At 34.5% G+C, this 19,934-nt stretch overlaps 3 protein-coding genes across 5 annotated transcripts in view; 2 read left to right on the top strand and 1 right to left on the bottom strand.

Annotated features, from left to right (window-relative positions):
* Positions 1–65: 65 nt before the first annotated feature.
* Positions 66–2,877, top strand: LOC125060663 (enoyl-[acyl-carrier-protein] reductase, mitochondrial). 2 transcript variants are annotated; one of them, XM_047665656.1, is made up of 2 exons: positions 66–562; positions 1,941–2,877. In XM_047665656.1, exons 1-2 carry the CDS (start codon positions 310–312, stop codon positions 2,786–2,788), a joined length of 1,101 nt encoding a protein of 366 aa, XP_047521612.1. In that variant the 5' UTR covers positions 66–309; the 3' UTR covers positions 2,789–2,877. The 2 variants fall into 2 exon arrangements, with proteins under 2 accessions (XP_047521612.1, XP_047521611.1); XM_047665655.1 differs by lacking the exon at positions 1,941–2,877 and adding an exon at positions 744–1,702 and having other exon boundaries at positions 86–562.
* Positions 2,878–2,936: 59 nt separating this feature from the next.
* Positions 2,937–12,869, bottom strand: LOC125060664. 2 transcript variants are annotated; one of them, XM_047665657.1, is made up of 8 exons: positions 12,755–12,867; positions 11,120–11,200; positions 8,715–8,888; positions 7,051–7,170; positions 6,511–6,655; positions 4,597–4,741; positions 3,640–3,718; positions 2,937–3,226 (listed from the first exon to the last, which is right to left on the bottom strand). In XM_047665657.1, the coding sequence occupies exons 1-8, from the start codon at positions 12,757–12,759 to the stop codon at positions 3,004–3,006; spliced, it is 972 nt and encodes a 323-aa protein (XP_047521613.1). In that variant the 5' UTR covers positions 12,760–12,867; the 3' UTR covers positions 2,937–3,003. The 2 variants fall into 2 exon arrangements, with proteins under 2 accessions (XP_047521613.1, XP_047521614.1); XM_047665658.1 differs by lacking the exon at positions 8,715–8,888 and having other exon boundaries at positions 12,755–12,869.
* Positions 12,870–16,609: 3,740 nt separating this feature from the next.
* Positions 16,610–19,934, top strand: part of LOC125060685 — a 142,136-nt gene continuing 138,811 nt past the window's right edge. The window contains exon 1 of the mRNA XM_047665680.1: positions 16,610–17,140. Within this exon, the coding sequence (XP_047521636.1) occupies positions 16,892–17,140 (249 nt within the window). The 5' untranslated portion in view covers positions 16,610–16,891. The remainder of the gene's footprint in view (positions 17,141–19,934) is intronic.

Here is a 19,934-nt window from a genome sequence, read left to right on the forward strand (position 1 = left end):
TTGTTAGTTAATAGTCAGCTGTCATCAAGCCAATTGTCATACAAATTCTAGAATATCATTATTATTGTCAATTTTGAATTGTCAAACGAAACCTTTCCTAATTTCTGTCAACTTTGAATAAGAGAAAAATAAAAATTACAAAAGTAACTTTTCAAAAATTAGGTTAATCAACAAAACAAGTTACAGCTATCACTCAAAAAACTCAATTAATTTAAATATATTAATTAATTTTATCGATCGATATGAAAAAGTAGGACAGTAACATAGTTATTTCTATGCAACTTATCTAGCAAATACAGAAACTGAAAAATGAAGTTTATGACCATTTTACATAAAGCTACCTTAAACATCCTCAAGCCAAAGCAATTTTCTTACCATGTTCCTATTTGGAATCAGCAGCTCCGAAATCTAATGTCCAGACAGCTGGTTTACAAAGAATTTGGGGATCCCTTACATGTTGTAAAATATCGGGAATGCGAAGTACCGCCTCTTGGAAAGCAAGAAGTGTTGGTTAGAATGTTGGCTGCACCAGTGAATCCTGCTGACATAAATACGATACAAGGTAATTTTAAAACTAAGACTTATGCTTTTCAGACTTATTGAAAGAAAGAAAATGGTGCATGTTTTGCTATACTGCTTCTTAACATTTGAAGAAAACTTAAGGTATAGCTAAGATTTTTTATGTGCGTGTATTTTGCATTTATTTGATTATTTTCTCAGTATATTGTTGTATAATTTTTCAGGAAAATATCCAGTTAAAGTAAATCTTCCATCAATCCCAGGAAATGAAGGTGTAGGTCTAGTGGAACAGGTTGGTTCAGAAGTTAAAGATTTAAGCAGAGGTAAAAAAGTTATCTTGACAACTTCACTAGAAGGGACTTGGCGAGATGTTGGAGTATTCCAGAGATCTTCACTTACAGTGGTACCAGATGCTTTAGGAGATGTAGAAGCTGCTACATTAACAGTCAATCCATGCACAGCATTTAGAATGTTGCGTGATTTTGTGTGTCTGAAGAAAGACGATGTTGTGATCCAAAATGGAGGAAACAGTGCATGTGGACAAAATGTAATTCAAATCTGTAAAGCCTGGGGTGTGAAGACTGTAAATATAGTCAGGAATAGACCGGAAATCAATGATTTGAAAGCTTACTTAACAAGTTTAGGGGCAACTTATGTGTTTACAGAAGAAGAACTACGTAGTGTTCAAATTTTTAAAGGGGAAGTTAAGAAGCCTTTGTTAGCGTTGAACTGTGTTGGTGGAAAAAATGGAGCTCAATTATTTAGGTATATGGATCATGGAGGCACTATGGTAACCTATGGTGGTATGTCTAGAGAACCAGTGACGGTCCCTACATCTGCATTCATATTTAAGGATATATCATGTAGAGGCTTTTGGATGACTGCATGGAATAAAAAAGCTGCCTCAGAAGCCCGAGAGCAAATGTTGGGAGAAATTATAAAACTAATGTTGTCTAAAGAGTTAAAAGCTCCTATACATAAATTAATAAAATTTAAGGATTATCCAGAAGTGTTAAAAAATTCACTTGCTCCACAGGGATTTGCTGGTTGTAAATATCTCTTAGATTTTACAGAGTAGGTAGATTAAGAAGAAACCTATAAGAAACCTTTCTAAATGTATAAATGTAATTGTACATAGAATTGATTATTGTAAATATTTGTGTGATTATATATATTTGTGATATTATGGCTATTTTATTTTTAAAACTTAAAAATGTAAGAATGCCATTGTTTACAGCATTTATTATTTAAAATATGTATATGTATGACTACCTAATCTTATTATTATTATGGAAAATAAATTTTGAAATAAAATTATTAGTTTACTTAATCCATAAACAAAAATTTATTGATATTGTTTGCTACTTTAATTCTCCTTAACAATAAAAGTTCTTGAATAGCTAATGTAATTTAATTTTCAGGAAGATATAGAAAATTACCGAAGCTACCAACTGTTCCTGGAGATGAAGGAGTAGGTAATGTTGTAGAAATTGGAAGTCATGTTTGCACTGTAGAACCTGGAGAGCGGGTAGTGCTTACATCAAGGATGTTAGGAACGTGGCGCTACTATGGCATCTATAATGAGAGAGATGTACATGTGGTATCCCCTAAACTAGGCCTTCCTGAGGCATGTATGCTTACTATAGCGCCATGTATGGCTTATAGGATGTTAAGAGACTTTAGTCGTCTTAAACCAGGTGATACAATTATTCAAAATGCTGCAAATAGTCCCTGTGGACAAAGTGTCATTCAGCTTTGTAAGGCATGGGGTTTGCAAACTATTAACATTGTTGCAAATCATTGTGGATATGATGCAGTTAAGAAAAATTTAATGAGTCTAGGAGCGACTGCCGTATACACCATTGATGAAGCAGAGACTATCTCAACTTTCAATACTTCTTTGACGAGGCCCGTTTTAGCCTTCAATTGTTTGGGGGGAAGATTTGAAGATGTCATGTTAAAGCTATTGGAGTGCAATGGATCAATCGTTTACTATGGATGTGCTTATGATTTTCCTATGGTGAAATCGTGTTTACGGCCTGATCTTAGTTTTAACGTGTTTCACTTAGCTGATTGGAATGCTCGGGCTACTCCCATAGAAATTGATATCATGATGAATAACATTGTGAATTTAATGGTGACTGGAGAGTTCAAAGCGCCGATTTATCAGCCAGTAGAGTTGAAACATTTTGTACACGCCTTGAGACATACTGTGCACTGTGAAGCATTTTCAACTGTTAATTATGTTTTTGATTTTACAATGCCATAAATTAATGAAATATTTTCGAGAATTTTTGACATGTTACTAATTTATACGTTTGCTTTTTCTTATTATTAAAACAAAATCATTGCATTTAATATTTTATTCAGTTCATTATATAAACGAGTCTATAGTTTTCAACTTGAATTTGTATCTATACTAGGTAAATATAAAAATGGGTTCTAATTATCCTACATAAAACCAAATGGCAAAGATTCTAAAGTTTAACATTGCGTAGCAAGAAAGCGATCAACGCGTAAATCTAAGTCTTTTTTAGCGGTTGGAGCAGTTGAACTGATTGGAGCTAAAGCTTCTGGTGGTGGTTGGCGAGGTTTTGGTATACGGAACTTTCTGGCCCTCGTCAACTGCCATGAATTACTGGAGCTTCTAAAACTTCCTAAGACAAGGCCGATGTTGTCTTCCGCTGCTGGTATAGGCCGTGGTGTGCTGAAAAACAATGAGTTAAGTCGCTGATTCTTTGATACCCTTAATAAAAGGGAAATACTGTAGAGGTAAAACAAATTATTCAACTACAAAAAATGACAGTGACAAATGACGCATTGTAAAATGTTTTATTCAAATCAATCAATCAAATCAAAATACGTTTATTCAGTTTAGATACGTCTTAGGGCATGCTTTTGAATGTCAATAACGTAACAAAATTCGCGAAAGAGCAAGACTACGCCATCCGTTCGCAAAACTACTAGGAGGCCTTGTTTTGAGAAGAACCGGCAAGAAACTCAGCAAGTTTCATCCTCCCTCTACATTACAATTATTCAAAGGAAAATGTCATAAACCACAACGTCATTACATATTTGTTTAAAACTTTCAAATGAAGGATTGATTTAAGAAGTACGTACTATCCTGTTGTTGCAGCTGCTCTCAGGCGCGCTGGAGCAATTACTGATGGTAGATCGTTCGTTAAGTTTCTTTTAAGACCTGAAAAACCATTTACACCTATATTATACACGAGCCTATAGGTGTTCCATTAAAACAAAATGTGCTTCATATTTGTTATACTGAGGATTTCATAAGTACATAGTTCCCATATATACATAAATTATATTTGATTAGATAGCTTCGTAAACATTACACCGTTACGATGAAAGAGATAATGTAATTATGAAACCATCTTGCTAACACTACCGATATGTCTTGGCATTGCGTTTACAACGCATAAAAATAATTCAGCCCTGCGATTCTGTCAAGCATTGCCTTTGCTGTGTCGAAGGCCAACCGTATTGGCTTTGGAAATAATTCTGTTAGGTATGAAAATTATTAATCTAATATATAAAATTCTCGTGTCACAATGTTCGTTCACATACTCCTCCGAAACGGCTCGACCGATTCTTATGAAATTACTTTTGCATATTCAGTCTGAGAATCGGCTACTGTCAATCTTTCAAACTCCTAAGTGATAACTGGTGCCCACCCCAATTTTTTTTGATTTTTTAGACCAAATTTTTTGTTTTTTTTTTTTATGATACAGCATACAAAAATATATACAACTCTTAATTTCCATCTACCCGCTACAATCAACACCCTATTTTTTATTTGATAGTTAAGAACTTTTAACTTGTACTGTGAGGTTTATACAGAGAAAAATCACAATAAACCTAAAAAGTTTTCATTCCGGAAAACCGAACAGACTCTGGGGTAGCATAGCAAAATGTTCCATGTTGGTATGTACTAAAACTGTATGCTAGGCATTAAAAACGAAGTTCGCAGGGGCAATTAGTTACCTGTATAACAGTCAGATTGAGTCCTTTTAGAAGAAACGCAGTATAAACTGTATAATATTATTAAAGGTTATATACCTGAAGCTCTTATATTTTTAAGGGCGCTGCGGTCTCGCCATTTTTGGGAACAGACAGGGCATACTGAGCGACGGATGGACCATTTTGGTCTCTCTTCTTTTTTCGGTGAAGCTGGCTTTTGGAACGCTGGTATTTCAACAGGGGCCTATTTATACATAGTTAAGTTATTGTATATATGTCAGTGTTTGATGTATATACATAGTTTTGTTTGTGTGTGTTTTGTGATATACAGAGCACTTGAGAAAATAATAAAGGCTGTTGAAATAAAGTCTTGCATTGTCTAGTTGTATCTTTTAACGACAATTGCGTTCTGATTGACGGCTTCCTTAATCTCGCTAAATAGATAGCAAAAAACGATATCCAAACAGGAAATATTCAGAAAAAAATGAAGTAAATGATAAAAAGGAGACTTGGAGGCGAGAAAAGATAATTTCTTCATAACAATTCATAATACGGCGTACATGTACAGGGTGTCCCGTGGCAGATTTAGGATTTGAAATTCGAATATTTTTCTAACGGTTGCGCGGGGGACCAGGGAGAGGTTACAGTTTGGCGCTGCAATTGTGCGGATTGTTCAATAACGATGTCGCAGTGGACTAGCGCGCACCATGCTTTCGCAGTTGAAGCGTATTTTGAAGCTAATAAATCGTGCACTGTTGGTCGCCGAAGATTTTGTTCTCACTACAATATTCGTCGCTTAAGTGAAGCACCGAGGGAAAGTTTGATTAAGACGTGGGTCCAGAAGTTCTGTGCAACAGGTTCAATAGTTAACGAGCCAAGATCAGGTCCTAGCCGAACGTCAAGGACTGCACAAAACATTGAACGCGTGCAAACAGTGTGCAAGAAAATCCCCGCCAGTCAGTGCGTAAGAGAGCGTCAAGTTTGCGCCTTCCAAAAACCACGGTGCACCGTATTTTAAGCTTGGACATTAAATTCCATCCGTTCAAGATCCAATTGGTACAGGCACTTAAACCAAATGACTTCAGAGAACGCAAAGAGTTCTGTGATAACATGTTAAGTCGATTCCGATCTGTTAACACCATTTCGTTTAGTGATGAAGCTCATTTCCATTTGAATGGCTTTGTCAATAAACAAAACTGTCGCTATTGGGCGCCAAGAGGACAAAACCCTCGATTGAAACACCAAACAGCATTGCATAGCCCAAAAGTAACTGTTTGGGCAGCTCTTTCTGTCAATGAATAATTGGATCGTTTTTCTTTGAAAATTCTCGTGGAGCAACCGTAACTGTTGATGGTGATGTCTATCGCCCCATGCTTAGTGAGTATTTTATACCGAAACATAGAGAACATCCATCGAACAGCTCTCATACGTGGTTTCAACAAGATGGCGCCACGCCTCACACATCAAGAGCCACCATGAGCCTCCTTCGCGAAGAATTCCCCGGAAAATTGATAAGCCGATTTGGGGACATCGCATGGCCACCCAGATCGCCAGATCTCACCCCATTAGATTTTTTTTTATGGGGTTACTTAAAGGGAAAAGTGTACGACAGTAACCCGACAGATCTATCGGATTTAAAAGAAAATATCGTGCGAGAAGTGAATGCTATTCCTCGGTCAGTTTTGCAGCACGTCACTCAGAATACTCTCGAAAGATTCCGCGAGTGTGTACGTCGCGATGGAAAACATTTGGACGGAGTGATTTTCAAAAAATAAAATCCGCAGGTCTCGTCTTTCTTTTTATGACAAATATATGTATATTCTAAAATAATAACATTCTTTAATTTAATTAAGAAATCCTAAATCTGCCACGGGACACCCTGTACATACACTAACAATTACGTCTAGCAGAAACTGCTCTTAGCAGTAAGATCGCGCTTTAACATCGATTGTTAATCGAATTATTACCTGTCTTTGATGTAAATATTATTTCATTATTATCTCATTATCTTACCGGTGTGTCATCAGTAGCGCTAAATGCCAGTATAGAAGGTATATCCATGTCGCGACGTGTGGAAATTCGAGAAAAACGTGAGCGAGATACACTGCGATCAGTCATGCGCAGACTCAACCCATGGATGCATGGCTCGTTAAACGGCCTGATACAAAAATATTAGAAATCAAAAGCTAAAATACTGGATAGCTTAAAAATGGAACCCAAATTTTACGATACTTTTTGGGTTTTTTTTGAAATTATATTTTATAGTTTATTATTATAAATTCATTCGAATACTGCATGTCATGTTTTCGTTTTGTGTAGTCCCATTGACGCCCAAGATCTTAATGCTGAAAAGTAATTATATCTTCCTTCTATGTAATATAAAAAATATACTATGACATCAAATAAATATAATATTTATTAACATTATTGATACAAGTAATAATAAAATAAAAGATAAAACTAAATGGCAATACTACCATTACAGGTAACTTTTATTTTCGTCTGGCAACACGTGTGTACATTAACTTTCTCATACTTAAATTAATGTCTTACTCTTGTATAAGGTTTTCACTGGGTAAAGCAGGTGTCCTGTCTTGAACTTCGTCGCGTATTTCTTTGCTTTGAGATCGCACCATATTTAGAAGCAGTGTGTCTAAACAGGAGTTTTCTGATCTAAGGAATAAACACATAGTCTATAAAAAAGTTAAATTATAGAGAAAATAAAAATAAAATTTAGTCCGATAAAGCGTTAAAGGTGCAGACTGCAGATGAACGATAGTACAAATTTGCATTCTATCGTAATATGTCTTTGTGTGCGTTATCTATTTGCACAAAGTCCCCAGCCAGTTGTATTTTTTAAAAATAACGTACTGTTAACTTTTAGGATACATAAAATTAAAAGCGAAAAAATAAGACGAAGAACAAAAGTTATAGATGCCTTATATCGTGCCCTAAAACAGATGTAGCAATGGGCGGGGCATATAGCAAGATACACAGATATATGGAAAGTACCAAGGGGAAGAATTAGAAGAGGTTGCCCAAAAAAAAAAGGGGATAGAAGAAATGGAAGCGGTAGCAGGAAACGAATGGAGAAAGAGAGACAGAGTCAGTTGGAAAAAGCTGGAGAAGGCCTTTACCCGAGAAGGGGTTCCGATCGACGGCACTGATGGAACCTAGGATATAGGATAACAAGCAAAAGAAAAAGAATTTATAAAAAAAAAAAAAATCCAAGCTGCATATTATAATATTTTGTTTTTGTCATGATTGGAAATAAAACGGGCTTTATTATTATTATTATTAACTTTTAGGATATAATTATATGATGTATACACAAATAATAATCATAAAATAAGATTGAAAGTGTTGTTTCTAGAAATGAAAAAGATTTTTTTTTATTTTTTGATGATTCAATATCCAAGACAATTATTTGATAAAGCTAGACAATAAGACTCGTGCTAGATAAATTAAATATTAGTTTAAGACACAGCTCAGACGGCTCTTTCTTCGTGATAGATAACGATTGAAAAGCTTCGAAGCAAATATTTGTAGGTAAAATAATTTTGTCTCGTTTCTGTATCAACTGATTAATTAACAAATATTGCATTAACGTCTATGACATAACATTAGTTAATCATTATAATTATATTTTAGTTATCTATGGTAAATATAAAAGTAAATTCTTAATATTCTTAATGGTCAGCTGAGCTCTCCCGGGACAACCGGACAAAAAACGAGTATACTCCTCCCTCAAAGGCCGGCAACGCACCCACTAAAAATGGGTGTCTATGGGCTGCGATGACTGCCCTTTTTGGACGTCTCGCAAGCTCGTTTGCCCCCCTATTATATAAAAAAACTGGGGGTCTGCCCGCCACCAACAACCACGACACCCGGTCAAAGTTGATATTACTAAATGGCCCCGTGGGCAAGCCCTGACGGCAACGCACTTGCGAGCCTTCTGGCAATGTGCGTGTCCATGGGCGGCGGTATCACTTAACCAGGTGAGCCCCCTATTACATAAAAAAAAAATATGCTTACGCTAACTTCAATTTATCGGTGAAAAATATATTTAAATAAACAACGTGTGTTCCGGAAAATATACCAACTTTCCCACCAGGCCAAAATTTTTCCGAATTCCTACCGATACCATATCATTCAAATATCGTAGTGAAATCGCACTTCCGTCACATCCATAATTCAAATTATATAATGACACTCACTGACTTCGGTTACTTTCACTTTGTTGTGACATTAGGGATCTGAAGTATGGTGGGGTTGGTAACGTCGAAGTCATGGACCCTTCGTTGCTCGCTCGTAATTTCATAAGAAGAGAGGCGTAGGGAGATATCTCATTGTTCAAGAATGATATACGACGTGGTGGATCCTCTTTCTGGCTGAAATATTAGTAATACCTTCGTATTATAAATGTAATTGGCCAATGGTTGCAGTGTTCAACGTGCGACTCCCATCCCTGGGGATGTAGGTTCGATCCCCGGCTGTGCACCAATGGACTTTCTGTGTGCATTTAACACTCGCTAGTACCATGAAGAAAAACATCGTGATAAAAATGTCTACGGTATGTGTCAGGTACAGAACACACAGGTTGATCACTTACATGCCTATTAGAAATTACCACGGAACAAATACAGAAAGGGGGCATAGGGTATTGTATACCCTGTACCGACCCTCACGTTAAGATAGTATTTAAATAGTATTGATATTGACGTTATCTATACTTGCCGCTTACAAATTATTTGAAGAAATCTATTAAGTATGAGGGTGTACAATTATTTAATCAGTGGCGCTACAAGCTCTTTTAGGTCTTTGCCTCAGATTTCTGAATCTGTTTCATGATCATTTTTTAAATCTAATAGGCAAGTAGGTGATCAGCCTCCAGTGCCTGACACACGCCATCGACTTTTTGGGTCTAAGACATGTCGGTTTCCTCACGATGTGTTCCTTCACAGTTTCACCAAATGTTAAATGCGCACATAGAAAGAAAGTCCATTTGTGCACAGCTGGGAATCGAACCTACGACCTCAGGTATGAGAGTCGCACGCTGAAGCCACTACGCCAACACTGCTCGTATATACATATTAAGTTTCTCATGTAAATAAAAATATATTTGTTGTAATGAGAAATAAAGTTATTTAAACATTATATTATAAAGAATTATGTTTGCTACGAATAAACTTAGAAAACTACTGAGTCCATTTATAAAATGATTTTACTGTGCTAAATTATCTCTGAGTACAATATGCTAAGTTTATTTCTAAAATATTTAAAAACTGCCCATAAGTGTGAAGCTGAGACGGAACTTATGACTCCTTCCGAATGTTTCTAGTAACCGATTGTTTTCGCAGAAACTAAATCCCAATAGTGTATTTGTGATTAAACATCTTTAACATTTGACTTAATATAGATGAATCACGCGTGAGTCATGTAAGAGGTTATTTGTTGAGACAACTTGTGGACAATTGGCCTTGGTGTCCGGCTACATGAACTAAATAATTGGCATAAAACAGGTACTGATTTAAATATCATCTGAACATATTGAGTCAGTGGTCCAAAGAAGGTCTTTCGAAATAGTTTTAGACGCTTGTATTCGCTTTGTTATAATAATTTGATCTTAGAATCCCTTTGATCGTAGGCTGTTTCTAAAGAGTCAATATACAGGCAAACTAAGTTATGTGTGAGCTGGGAACCCTGACACAGGTATTTTTTATTAAAGGGTTCCCAAATCTTTCACAATGTTATGCATTGTTATTATAATAAAGACATTATTATTTATATTAAAAATCGCCTCTGAATTTTGATTTACGCACGTCACGGGATCGAATTGCTAAAAAATTGTTTCGGGTTAGAAACAGTCAAATTTGTAATAATAATGTCTACTGGTAGGCTAACGGAAGTGAAACTTATTTTAGGAAATTTAAATACTTCTTATCAGTAAGTACCATACTTGATTTAAAAGGGACTTTAAGCTAAAATATTCAAAGTATTCAAGGGTTACGCTAAATTATCCACGACCAATAATAAGCTATATTAATATAGGATTTTTACTGAATTTGACGATACTACTATATACCTATATAAAAAAAAATTTAACACTTTTTTTTTAATGTAATAGGAGGCAAACGGGCAGGAGGCTCACCTGATGTTAAGTGATACCGCCGCCCATGGACACTCACATTGCCAGAAGGCTCTCGAGTTCGATGCCGGCCTTTCAAGAATTGGTGCGCTCTTTTATTGAAGGACCCTAAGCCGAATTGGTTCGGAAATACTACTGTGGGCAGCTGGTTCCACATAGTGGTGGTGCGTGGCAAAAAATGCCTTAGAAAACGCTCAGTTCTGGAACGACGGACGTCGAGGTGATACGGATGTTTACTTTTATTGTCATACATTTTAGATGTAAGATTTTGTAAAATATGCCGTAGTAGTACTTTGTATGATGTAGTAAACTTAATAAATAAATAGATAGATACTGATCGCTTGTTCCGCTAGAAATTGTGGCTGGATCAAATAAAATTTTCTATATCTATATGCCTTTTATTACATTGTACCAACACCTTGCATAGTGGCAATACTATACAGAGCTATATAATAATCAAGAAACGTTACTAACATAGATAGACCTCGAGATGAGTATAACTTGTAATATCTTGCTTTCCAGTCACTATCACTCTTCCAAGTTGATTGAGGTTCCCTGCAAAGAATTTAATTATTTATAGAATACTAAAATATGTGTGTAAATAAAACGTGTAAAGTATGATTTAAAAGCTTTGCACATTGGTACAATAAAGGCACCATAATTTAAAGTAATAATAAAACTTACTAATAAAAAGAAATGCATAATTAGTAAAAGGTTTTAAAATTAAACGATATGGGATGGTCAAGTTGTTGTTCACGACATCAAACTTCAGACTCCATTACTAAAAGTACCTTGCAGTAATAAAATATTTGAAACTGCCACGATTAAATTTTATACCGGAAGCTGATTCGAAGGTAAAATGGCTATGGAAATGTTACATACATGTATCGATATTTTTTGAAGTAAAACTTCTTTAGGCGCATGAGGGTAAACATATACGGATGAAACGCAATAATAATATACGTAATGTCACGAAGATGTGCAGCGTTTTTGTCGAAGAAAAGGGAGAGAACGATCGAGACCGATTGAGAGAGAGTGAGAAGGGCGAATTACCTTATAGAAATTCTATTTTTAAAATTAAAATTTCGTAATGAGAATTTATGAAGTATTTTATATTTTATGCAAAGTAATTTATTGAAATCTCACATAACGAATTGTAAAAATTAAATGCCACGTGTTTTTATTATCGAAGAAATAAATTTAAAAAAAAAATTGTATTAATTTTCGACACATTAATGACAATTCAATTCATAGAAATTCTTAACATATCTTCCTTTTTCCCTCCCTCGGAAATCTAGTTTTAGATTGTAAAATGTGACTCCTTTAATGTAAAAAAAAATACATTAAATGCCAGTTCTCAAATCAAGGGCGTAGAACGGAAGAGAAGAACTGGCAATAAACTAAGCTTAATATTAATCCAAATAAAGTACAGCAAACTTGAGATTTTTCGATCACAGTTGAAAAGTCTTTTTGTGTACATAATAAGCAATTATATTTACTATAAATAATAACTGTTTTATACATAAACGCCTACTTATACTGGTTAGTAAGATGTATTGTTTGAAAGTTGCTAGAATCAAGTCAATGTGCAAAGTCGAAGGTCGGAGTGTTATGTCGCAAACCGCATTTTGTGTAGCGAAGACAATACGTTTATGTTGTTCTGTGGCTTTAACTAACTAAGAGGAAAGTAATTGGCCTAAAGGTCTGGATACCAGGCCATAAACTCCAAAAAAAAAAAAAAGAGGAAACTAACTCTAATTTAATTATTGCGGTTACACTTTTATTTAGTCACGCAGTTAGAAAGTTGTAAGGTTAAATACCTAATTATGCATGAGAATTAATTTTTTAAGCTCTTACTTGGCTTTTGACTTTATTTATAACTTTTGTTCTCGGCGCATTATGGCACGCAAATCTAATCCCTCTACTATTGTCACATTGTTAGTGTATTTGAAAGTCTTTTAAATTTCCACGATGTGAATAGGCTTAAATTGTATGAAAATAAAGTATGGAAAATATTCATTGAAATGGTAACTTGTAAGTGAACTGCAAGGTAAGTTACGTCAATGTAACCTCGTTAAATACTTGAACTGTTTTCTCGACAATACTTACTGCATTTTAACTATATCGGAAAGCAATTTTAAAATAAAATATAAAAAAAATATTATTTATACATCACTGTTGGAACGAGACAACTTGTCAAAATTCTCACGGTATTTGTCAATGTTTGCAAAAAGATTGTCTATGTTTTGTGACATAATCTACAAAGTTTGAACAACAGTATGTAGATTATAACTTAGTTTTACGGTATAAGGTGGGCAGTGTTGGCTAAGTGACTTCAGCGTGCGTCTGATCCTTGGGGTTGTAGGTTTGATCCCCGACTGTGCACCAATGGAAATGAATAACTCATGCTATGAAAACACCATGTTTTGTTTTCTCTTAGTATGCTTACTTTAGGTTCAAGGGTTTTATTAATATTAAGTTTAGAATCATCATTATCAAATATGTCATATTAAAAGAAACATTTTATGTAGTATTTAACAGTTTATTGCACATAAAATAATTTAAATAATAATAAACCTTATAAATGATTGAAGCAGTGTTAGCCTAGTCGACTGTCATGAGGTTGAGGTTGTAGGTTCGATCCCCGGCTGTGCACTAATGGTCTTTCTTTGTATGTGCGCATATTCGCTTGAACGCCGAAGGGTGAAGGAAACTGGCTTGCATTAGACCCAAAAAGTCGATGGCGTGTATTTAGCACAAGCTCATCACCTACCAACCTATTAGATTGACAAAAAATCATGAAACCGATACAGAAATCTGAGGCCCAGACCTAAAAATGTTGTAGCGTCACTGGTATTTTTTTGGTATAACCATAATTTTGTCTCTGCTTCATTGATTGTTTACCAGATTAAAAGAACTTTCACCTTCAGTTCTGAGGTTTTATGTTCCGAAGCTGTGTAATGGATTTCGATATGAGATATATCGAGATTCTTTCTATGTTCAATTATAGTTTGCAAGAATAATCTAGTAGTGTTTTGTTCGTACATAACTTTACTATATTACAGGTTAGTTATGTGGGTACATGATTACCTTGAAAATGATATGTTAAGAATATTATGGAAACAATAGCAACGTTAAATAACCCAGGTATTATGTTAACTGTAATAAAGAAGCTAGACGAAGAAAATAGTATCAAATTAAAAAAGTTACAAAATTGTCGACTTGAGTTAGACACTGAATAAAGACGTTGACGACTCATTGGTCTAGTGGTTAGTACCCCTGACTGCGAATCCATGGGTCCCGGGTTCGATCCCCGGCTGAGAGGAACATCGATGTGATGAGCATTTGGTGTTGTGCTTAGATCTTGGGTGTTTAAATATGTATTTATATGTCTATCTATCTATAATATGTATGTATATCCGTTGCCTAGTACCCATAACACAAGCTTCACCAGCTTAGCATGGGACTCGGTCAATTGGTGTGAATTGTCTTATAAAAAAAAAAAACAGGCGGCTTCGGGAGAAGATACCTTTCATTGACTTCAAAAAGACCAAAGACGTAAGCAAAGTAGAAAAGTTATTTTTCGTGTTTAAGCAAGCAAAACTCTATGGACAGATTATGATAATGGAGCGTTAATATTGAAGAACGGTTTGATAAATCTAGGTAACGGAAGGAAATATTTTATATTTATCATTTTATTGCACAAGAAAACAATTTAAAAAATTACATTTGCACTACGTTGTTATCAGTGTCAAGCTATTAGTTCCAGGCAACCCAACGCTTAAAAAAAGTTATAAATTATGCAATAATTTGTAATAAAAATGAAAATACCATTTATTCATTGAAACTTAAAGTACACTTATGAACGTCAGTAAAATAAAATTGGTGGTTCTAAATTTACATTAACTGCCAGTTCTCAAATCAAGGTCGAAGAACAGACGAGAAGAACTGGCAATAAATCCCTTCACTCACCAATGTTTTTTTTTACAAAAGGCTTCCAAGTACATACCCATATTTTTATTTTGCTACCTTATGTATAATGTATATATGTATAGCAAACATTTAAATAAATTTATTTCCAACACACAAATATAGAGTATTTACAATATTCTTAACCTACTAATAATAATTAAAAAAATATTTAATTATATGAAAACTGAGCGACCATGTATGTTCTTCTATTAGTGCTTTCCAATTAAGTAGTGGATGTAAACTAGGGTTGCCTGGAAGAGATTGCTAAATAGCGAAAAAAAGGCCTTCTTTAAAAATTATATATGTTATTAATGGTTTTTATATCGTGATGTAAATAAATAATTAATGTTAGTGCTCTACAGCTGTTTTACTGTGGTATCAAATCTCTTAGTACAAACCAGAACTGCTATATTCGAAACTACCGAAAATGTTAGTTGTAATATTCATAGACAAATAGTTAAAGCCTTAAAACATCCCGTTAAGTGGATTGAGAACGTCCTGAATCAATGTCAAAAATCTCGTGGGAGCGCTTATTGTAAAGACAAACGAACATTTGTTAAGTGTCATAGCTTTGATACAGTAACATTCGATAATAGGATTCTATTTTGTTTTGGTTACAGTGGAGGCGATTGCTGTTTGTTACTACTAGCGCTTTAATGCGCTGAAATTGTAGAATCAATCCATCCAAAACATGACTTGCTAGTGAAAGAAATTACATCTATACTAATATTATAAAGAGGAAAGGTTTGATTTTTTGTTTGTTTGAAATGAATAGGCTCCGAAACTACTGGACCGATTTCAAAATTTCTTTCACCGTTGGCGAGCTACACTATTTGCGAGTGACATAGGCTATGTTTCATTTTCGAAAAAAATAGGTATGCTTACTAAAACTTAAATAATCTAACCCAAGGTGTAAAAAAATAAACAAAAAACATCCTTCAATCGTGTGCGCTGCGAAAACTATTAATGATAAAACAAAATAATGTATTACAATTTTTTAGGACACGTCACTATCTATAAAAATTGTCGCGACAGCATGTATCTATCTTTTATAGTTACGTCACAATAAGCGTCCTTTTATTATTATTTTTTATTAAAATACCACCGCTAGAAAAGGCTCTTTATTCGGACCTAGGTATTGATCCTTATCAAAATAATTACCAACGTTTCACATAAGCTACAATTTAATGGCATAACCACCAAAAAAGTATGGTGGATTGGTGTTCTCCTGCCTTTTCTCTTGAATAGTTTACTACTATGTAATATAGCAAAAATCGTAGCCACAGCAAATTTTCCGAGTCTTCTAAATTAATAATACATTTCTGCGTATTCGTATTTGTTTAACTATTTTTAAATTGGTAATTCCCAATCTAAATATAATATCGTATGAATATTGTAGAAACAAATATTGTATCGCCGAGAATCAAATCTCCATGTTACGCTATATCCGTAAAGCTAGCTATAATTTTTAGTGTACGTTTAATAGAACCACATAGTAACACACAATGTGCCGTAATTTATTCTTTTTATAAGTTTTAACATTTTATCAGTAAAATACCTGCTCATTAGTAATTAGATTCTGCTGCATATAGGTAGTTGTTAACATTTGTTTATCATGTTGCAATAAGCACAAAAGCAAATTGACAATACATCCCTTTAAAATACACAAAGAAAGCTGATTACAACAAACTCTCAATAGGCCCTATTTGCCGTGAATCCGAATCGTTTGACATTCGATCACCAGATTGGTCCACAGACTAGAGAGCTATGCTTACAATGAAAAATCACGAAGAATTTGAAGTCTGTTAAAATATGAAGCAGCGTTTTGAATACATATAAACAATATTGTATTTGCAAAATGTAGCGCATTCTCTACTAAATGAGTGGGCGGCACACGATGCGCTGAGTTCGCGTTTTGCCTCTAGTCAGTATTCAGTAGGTATACAGTGTAGTCGTCGTTCGCGAAGTTTGGCGCGCGTCGCGATAACGCGCCCTATTTAAACGTAACATACGCAACATAATCGGTTATTTATACGTAGTCCAGTTATGTTATAAAACGATTGATTTTTATCAGCCGTTAAATCTGGGATAGTAGTCTTAAACCGGCTTCGTGACCATATGATCCGCCGTGCCCTCTCGGATATCGGTGCACAGTTACGATGCGGATTAACAATTTAAAAGTGCAATTGTGAAAGACGGATCTCGTGAATCACTGAACTTTCTCAAGTGTCAAGTTTGTGTGATTGATGACACCGTGAAATTTGTGACAGTGCGATGGCTGGTACCGAGGACAGCGCAGATGCTCCCGAGGTCCGCAAGCGTGGACTTAGCGGGTCCATGTCGCTGCGTACGCGCAAATTGGGACGAAGGTTGTCCCGAAGCATGTCCATAGTGGCCATGAAGTTGCCTGAGAAAGCCCAAAGCATCACCCGATCAACTAAGCTTATGCGTTCGGGCAGCCGTGATAAGAAAAATAGGTCTTTTGAACTCTCCGTCATATTACCGGATAAAACACAGAGACAGGTAAATACGGCAAAATTTTAACATCTGCAGTAAATATTGAAATACACATAATATAAAGGTTCAGTAAAATTACTGCGAGATACTGTAACACTAATAAGTCATCCCGTGCCTTCTGCCTAACATATTCTAAGACAGCATTAATTCTAGTTATGAAACAGTAATAATATCTTCTATTTAGTTGACATTACAGGTTTTCACTTTAAAATCCTTAATTAACATCATGCTCTACTTTAAGTTGTTAAAACAAACTTAATAGTTGTTTAAATTTCTAAACAATTTTGCAATCTGTGAGAGAAATACAATGTAATCATTGAATTGAGGCAAAGCACGTACGAAATGCATAAAGGTGTATTCAAAACGCGTCATGAAGTGTCACCTTTGGTAGAAGATTTCTCCAATCTATGAATATAATAATGATCTATGCTTACACTCTATGTGAGGCATTGTTGCATGTAGATCATTGTCATTGAACTGGGGAAATGCGCACTTATCATTTGAGTACCATCCAATTGGCAAGAATAATCGAATATGATTTCCTATCACTTAGAAAATGAAATACGAGTTATGTTTCATTCATTTTTTCATTGGATTTATCTTATATTTCACGAAAAATTTATTATCTATTTATTTAATTTTCGTTCAATGAAATCTCGAAATTTATATTTATGAAATATTTTCAGATTCTTTTTTAGATAGATATAGATTTATAGATAGCTATATACTATAGACTATCAAATAGTCTGTTAATCTGTAGACTTATTAATGGCAAATCAAATAAACTATATAATGGTTTTAACTAATTTGACTTTGATGTTATTAAATTATAATGAAAAGGGCAGCTGATACCAGCGCCATTACTCCGACAAATATATTTGTTTATATACTAGGTTCTTGTTATCATCTAAGTCTAGATAAATTATGCTAAAATATACTTGAAATGTTGACTGCAAATTAAGCTATTTTTATTGGGGATAAATATGGATATTTAAACGTAACATACACTATGTTATTAAATAAAAAAAAGAGTCGGATGCGTAATACACACGAGTTCCGTTGTTAATTATTTACTTTTATAACTTCCTTCAAAAGTAAAGGACGACTTTGATTCCGGTTAACAGAATAGTAATTACTTTATCGCGAACTAATTATACGCTTTAAAAACAAAGGTCAAGTATCTCCTTTCCTTTGCAGAGTTAAGATTTATAATCATTTTGATATCAAACCTTATTTGTACGAAAACATGGCGTAGTTATACTTTTAAATTTAAGAATATAAAATCTTTTCGATCAATTTACTTTATCGATAACTGCAATATGGCTTCTTGCAACACACTAATTACACAATTTAGTTCAGTTTCATCTGAACGCGAAGTCGCCCAAATAATATTGCAATCGAATTAACAACGTACTTTTAGCGTCAATGCAAACTTTCTAATGAATGTCTATTTACCATGACATTGACAATTGACTGAAGTGACCTATTCGGTGATTTATAAACAAAACAAAATAGTTTATATATCAACCCGCAGTAACACGATGTTTTTAAGAGTTCTAAATTCATCTGAAATAATTGTATCTAGAAATCACTTCAGTAACTTTATACAGACTGAGACAAACTAAATGTGCAATCATACAATTCTTGCACTTATCCCAATGAGGAAGAACGCCTACATCTAAATTCTGATGTATTTGTAAATCCAGGAAATTACAAATCAACTCAATTCATCGAAACAATTCTTCTTACATTCAATATAATTATTTTATATTTATTGTTGGATATCCGAGATGCGCATCCCCTGTCCCCGATATTAACGGGTATCTTGGACTCGACCCATATCAAAATCTCTGCTAGAGACTGGGTAAGCAATACCCATTAAAACGGGTTGTTTGGTTGTTGGGTGGTTGCCATAAGGAAGCACTGCGGCTGCGGGATCGTCCCGCATTCTACCGGGGTCTTTGGAACAGAGTACAACCTTTTTTTAAATTAAATAATCTTAGACCGAATCCACCCATTACATGATCCCACTGATTTATACATTTAACTTAAAACTAGTGTACAAGTAGATTGATGACTTGCACTTGCACCAGTATCGACTTGTAAATAATTAAAAGAAAGGAATAACTGTATTTTACATAATAATAACTTACTTAAAAAGAGTGCACGTGCCCCCACCCTAGGATTCCCTATGTCGTGGGCAGCTAATTTCTACCATTTCACATTAAAATTTCTACTAAGTAACAAATAAGGCTTCTAATGCGTTTATAAATGAGACTTTTCGCAAAAAACAACTTAAAAAAGGTTTTCCGCCAAATTTAACAGACTACATCCATGCCTCCTCACTCCTGCTGATAGAGGACAAGTCTTTGTTTTTTTAAATTTATGTTATTATTATTAATATATATATAATGTAATTTCATGTGGAACATGGTGTAATGGTTGCAGCTCCTTACAAACGTTGTGTAAAAAAAACATGGCGATTAAAAAGAGTGGCGCAGAGTTTATTGCCAGTTCTTCTCTTCCGTTCTACGCCCTTGATTTGAGAACTGGCACTAAATGTAAAATTAGAAGCATTAATATGTATTTTTTTACTGACAAGTCAAAAGTGTACAATGTGTTACCTATATGATTAAATGATTTTTGAATTTTTTGAATTTTGAATTTTACAGTAAAGGTTGGTCACAGGACACTACAATTTTAGTAAAAGATACAAATTTATCCATTCATTTTTTTATATAAAACTACCTATGATATAAGACTATTTATACTTTAATGACACTAGCCCTTTTCCTCAGAT

This window comes from Pieris napi, chromosome 22 (assembly GCF_905475465.1).
Source record: "Pieris napi chromosome 22, ilPieNapi1.2, whole genome shotgun sequence".
Classification (NCBI taxonomy): Eukaryota; Metazoa; Arthropoda; class Insecta; order Lepidoptera; family Pieridae; genus Pieris; species Pieris napi.

Excerpts from the sequence above, each read along its gene's own strand:
- LOC125060663 (XM_047665655.1), top strand. The coding sequence starts at position 310 with ATGAAGTTTATGACCATTTTACATAAAGCTACCTTAAACATCCTCAAG. Across the intron at positions 563-743 it reads TGACATAAATACGATACAAG|GAAAATATCCAGTTAAAGTA; the intron begins GTAATTTTAAAA and ends ATAATTTTTCAG.
- LOC125060664 (XM_047665657.1), bottom strand. Across the intron at positions 3,719-4,596 it reads TAAAAATATAAGAGCTTCAG|GTCTTAAAAGAAACTTAACG; the intron begins GTATATAACCTT and ends ATGGTTTTTCAG. Across the intron at positions 3,227-3,639 it reads GCAGCTGCAACAACAGGATA|CACACCACGGCCTATACCAG; the intron begins GTACGTACTTCT and ends ATTGTTTTTCAG.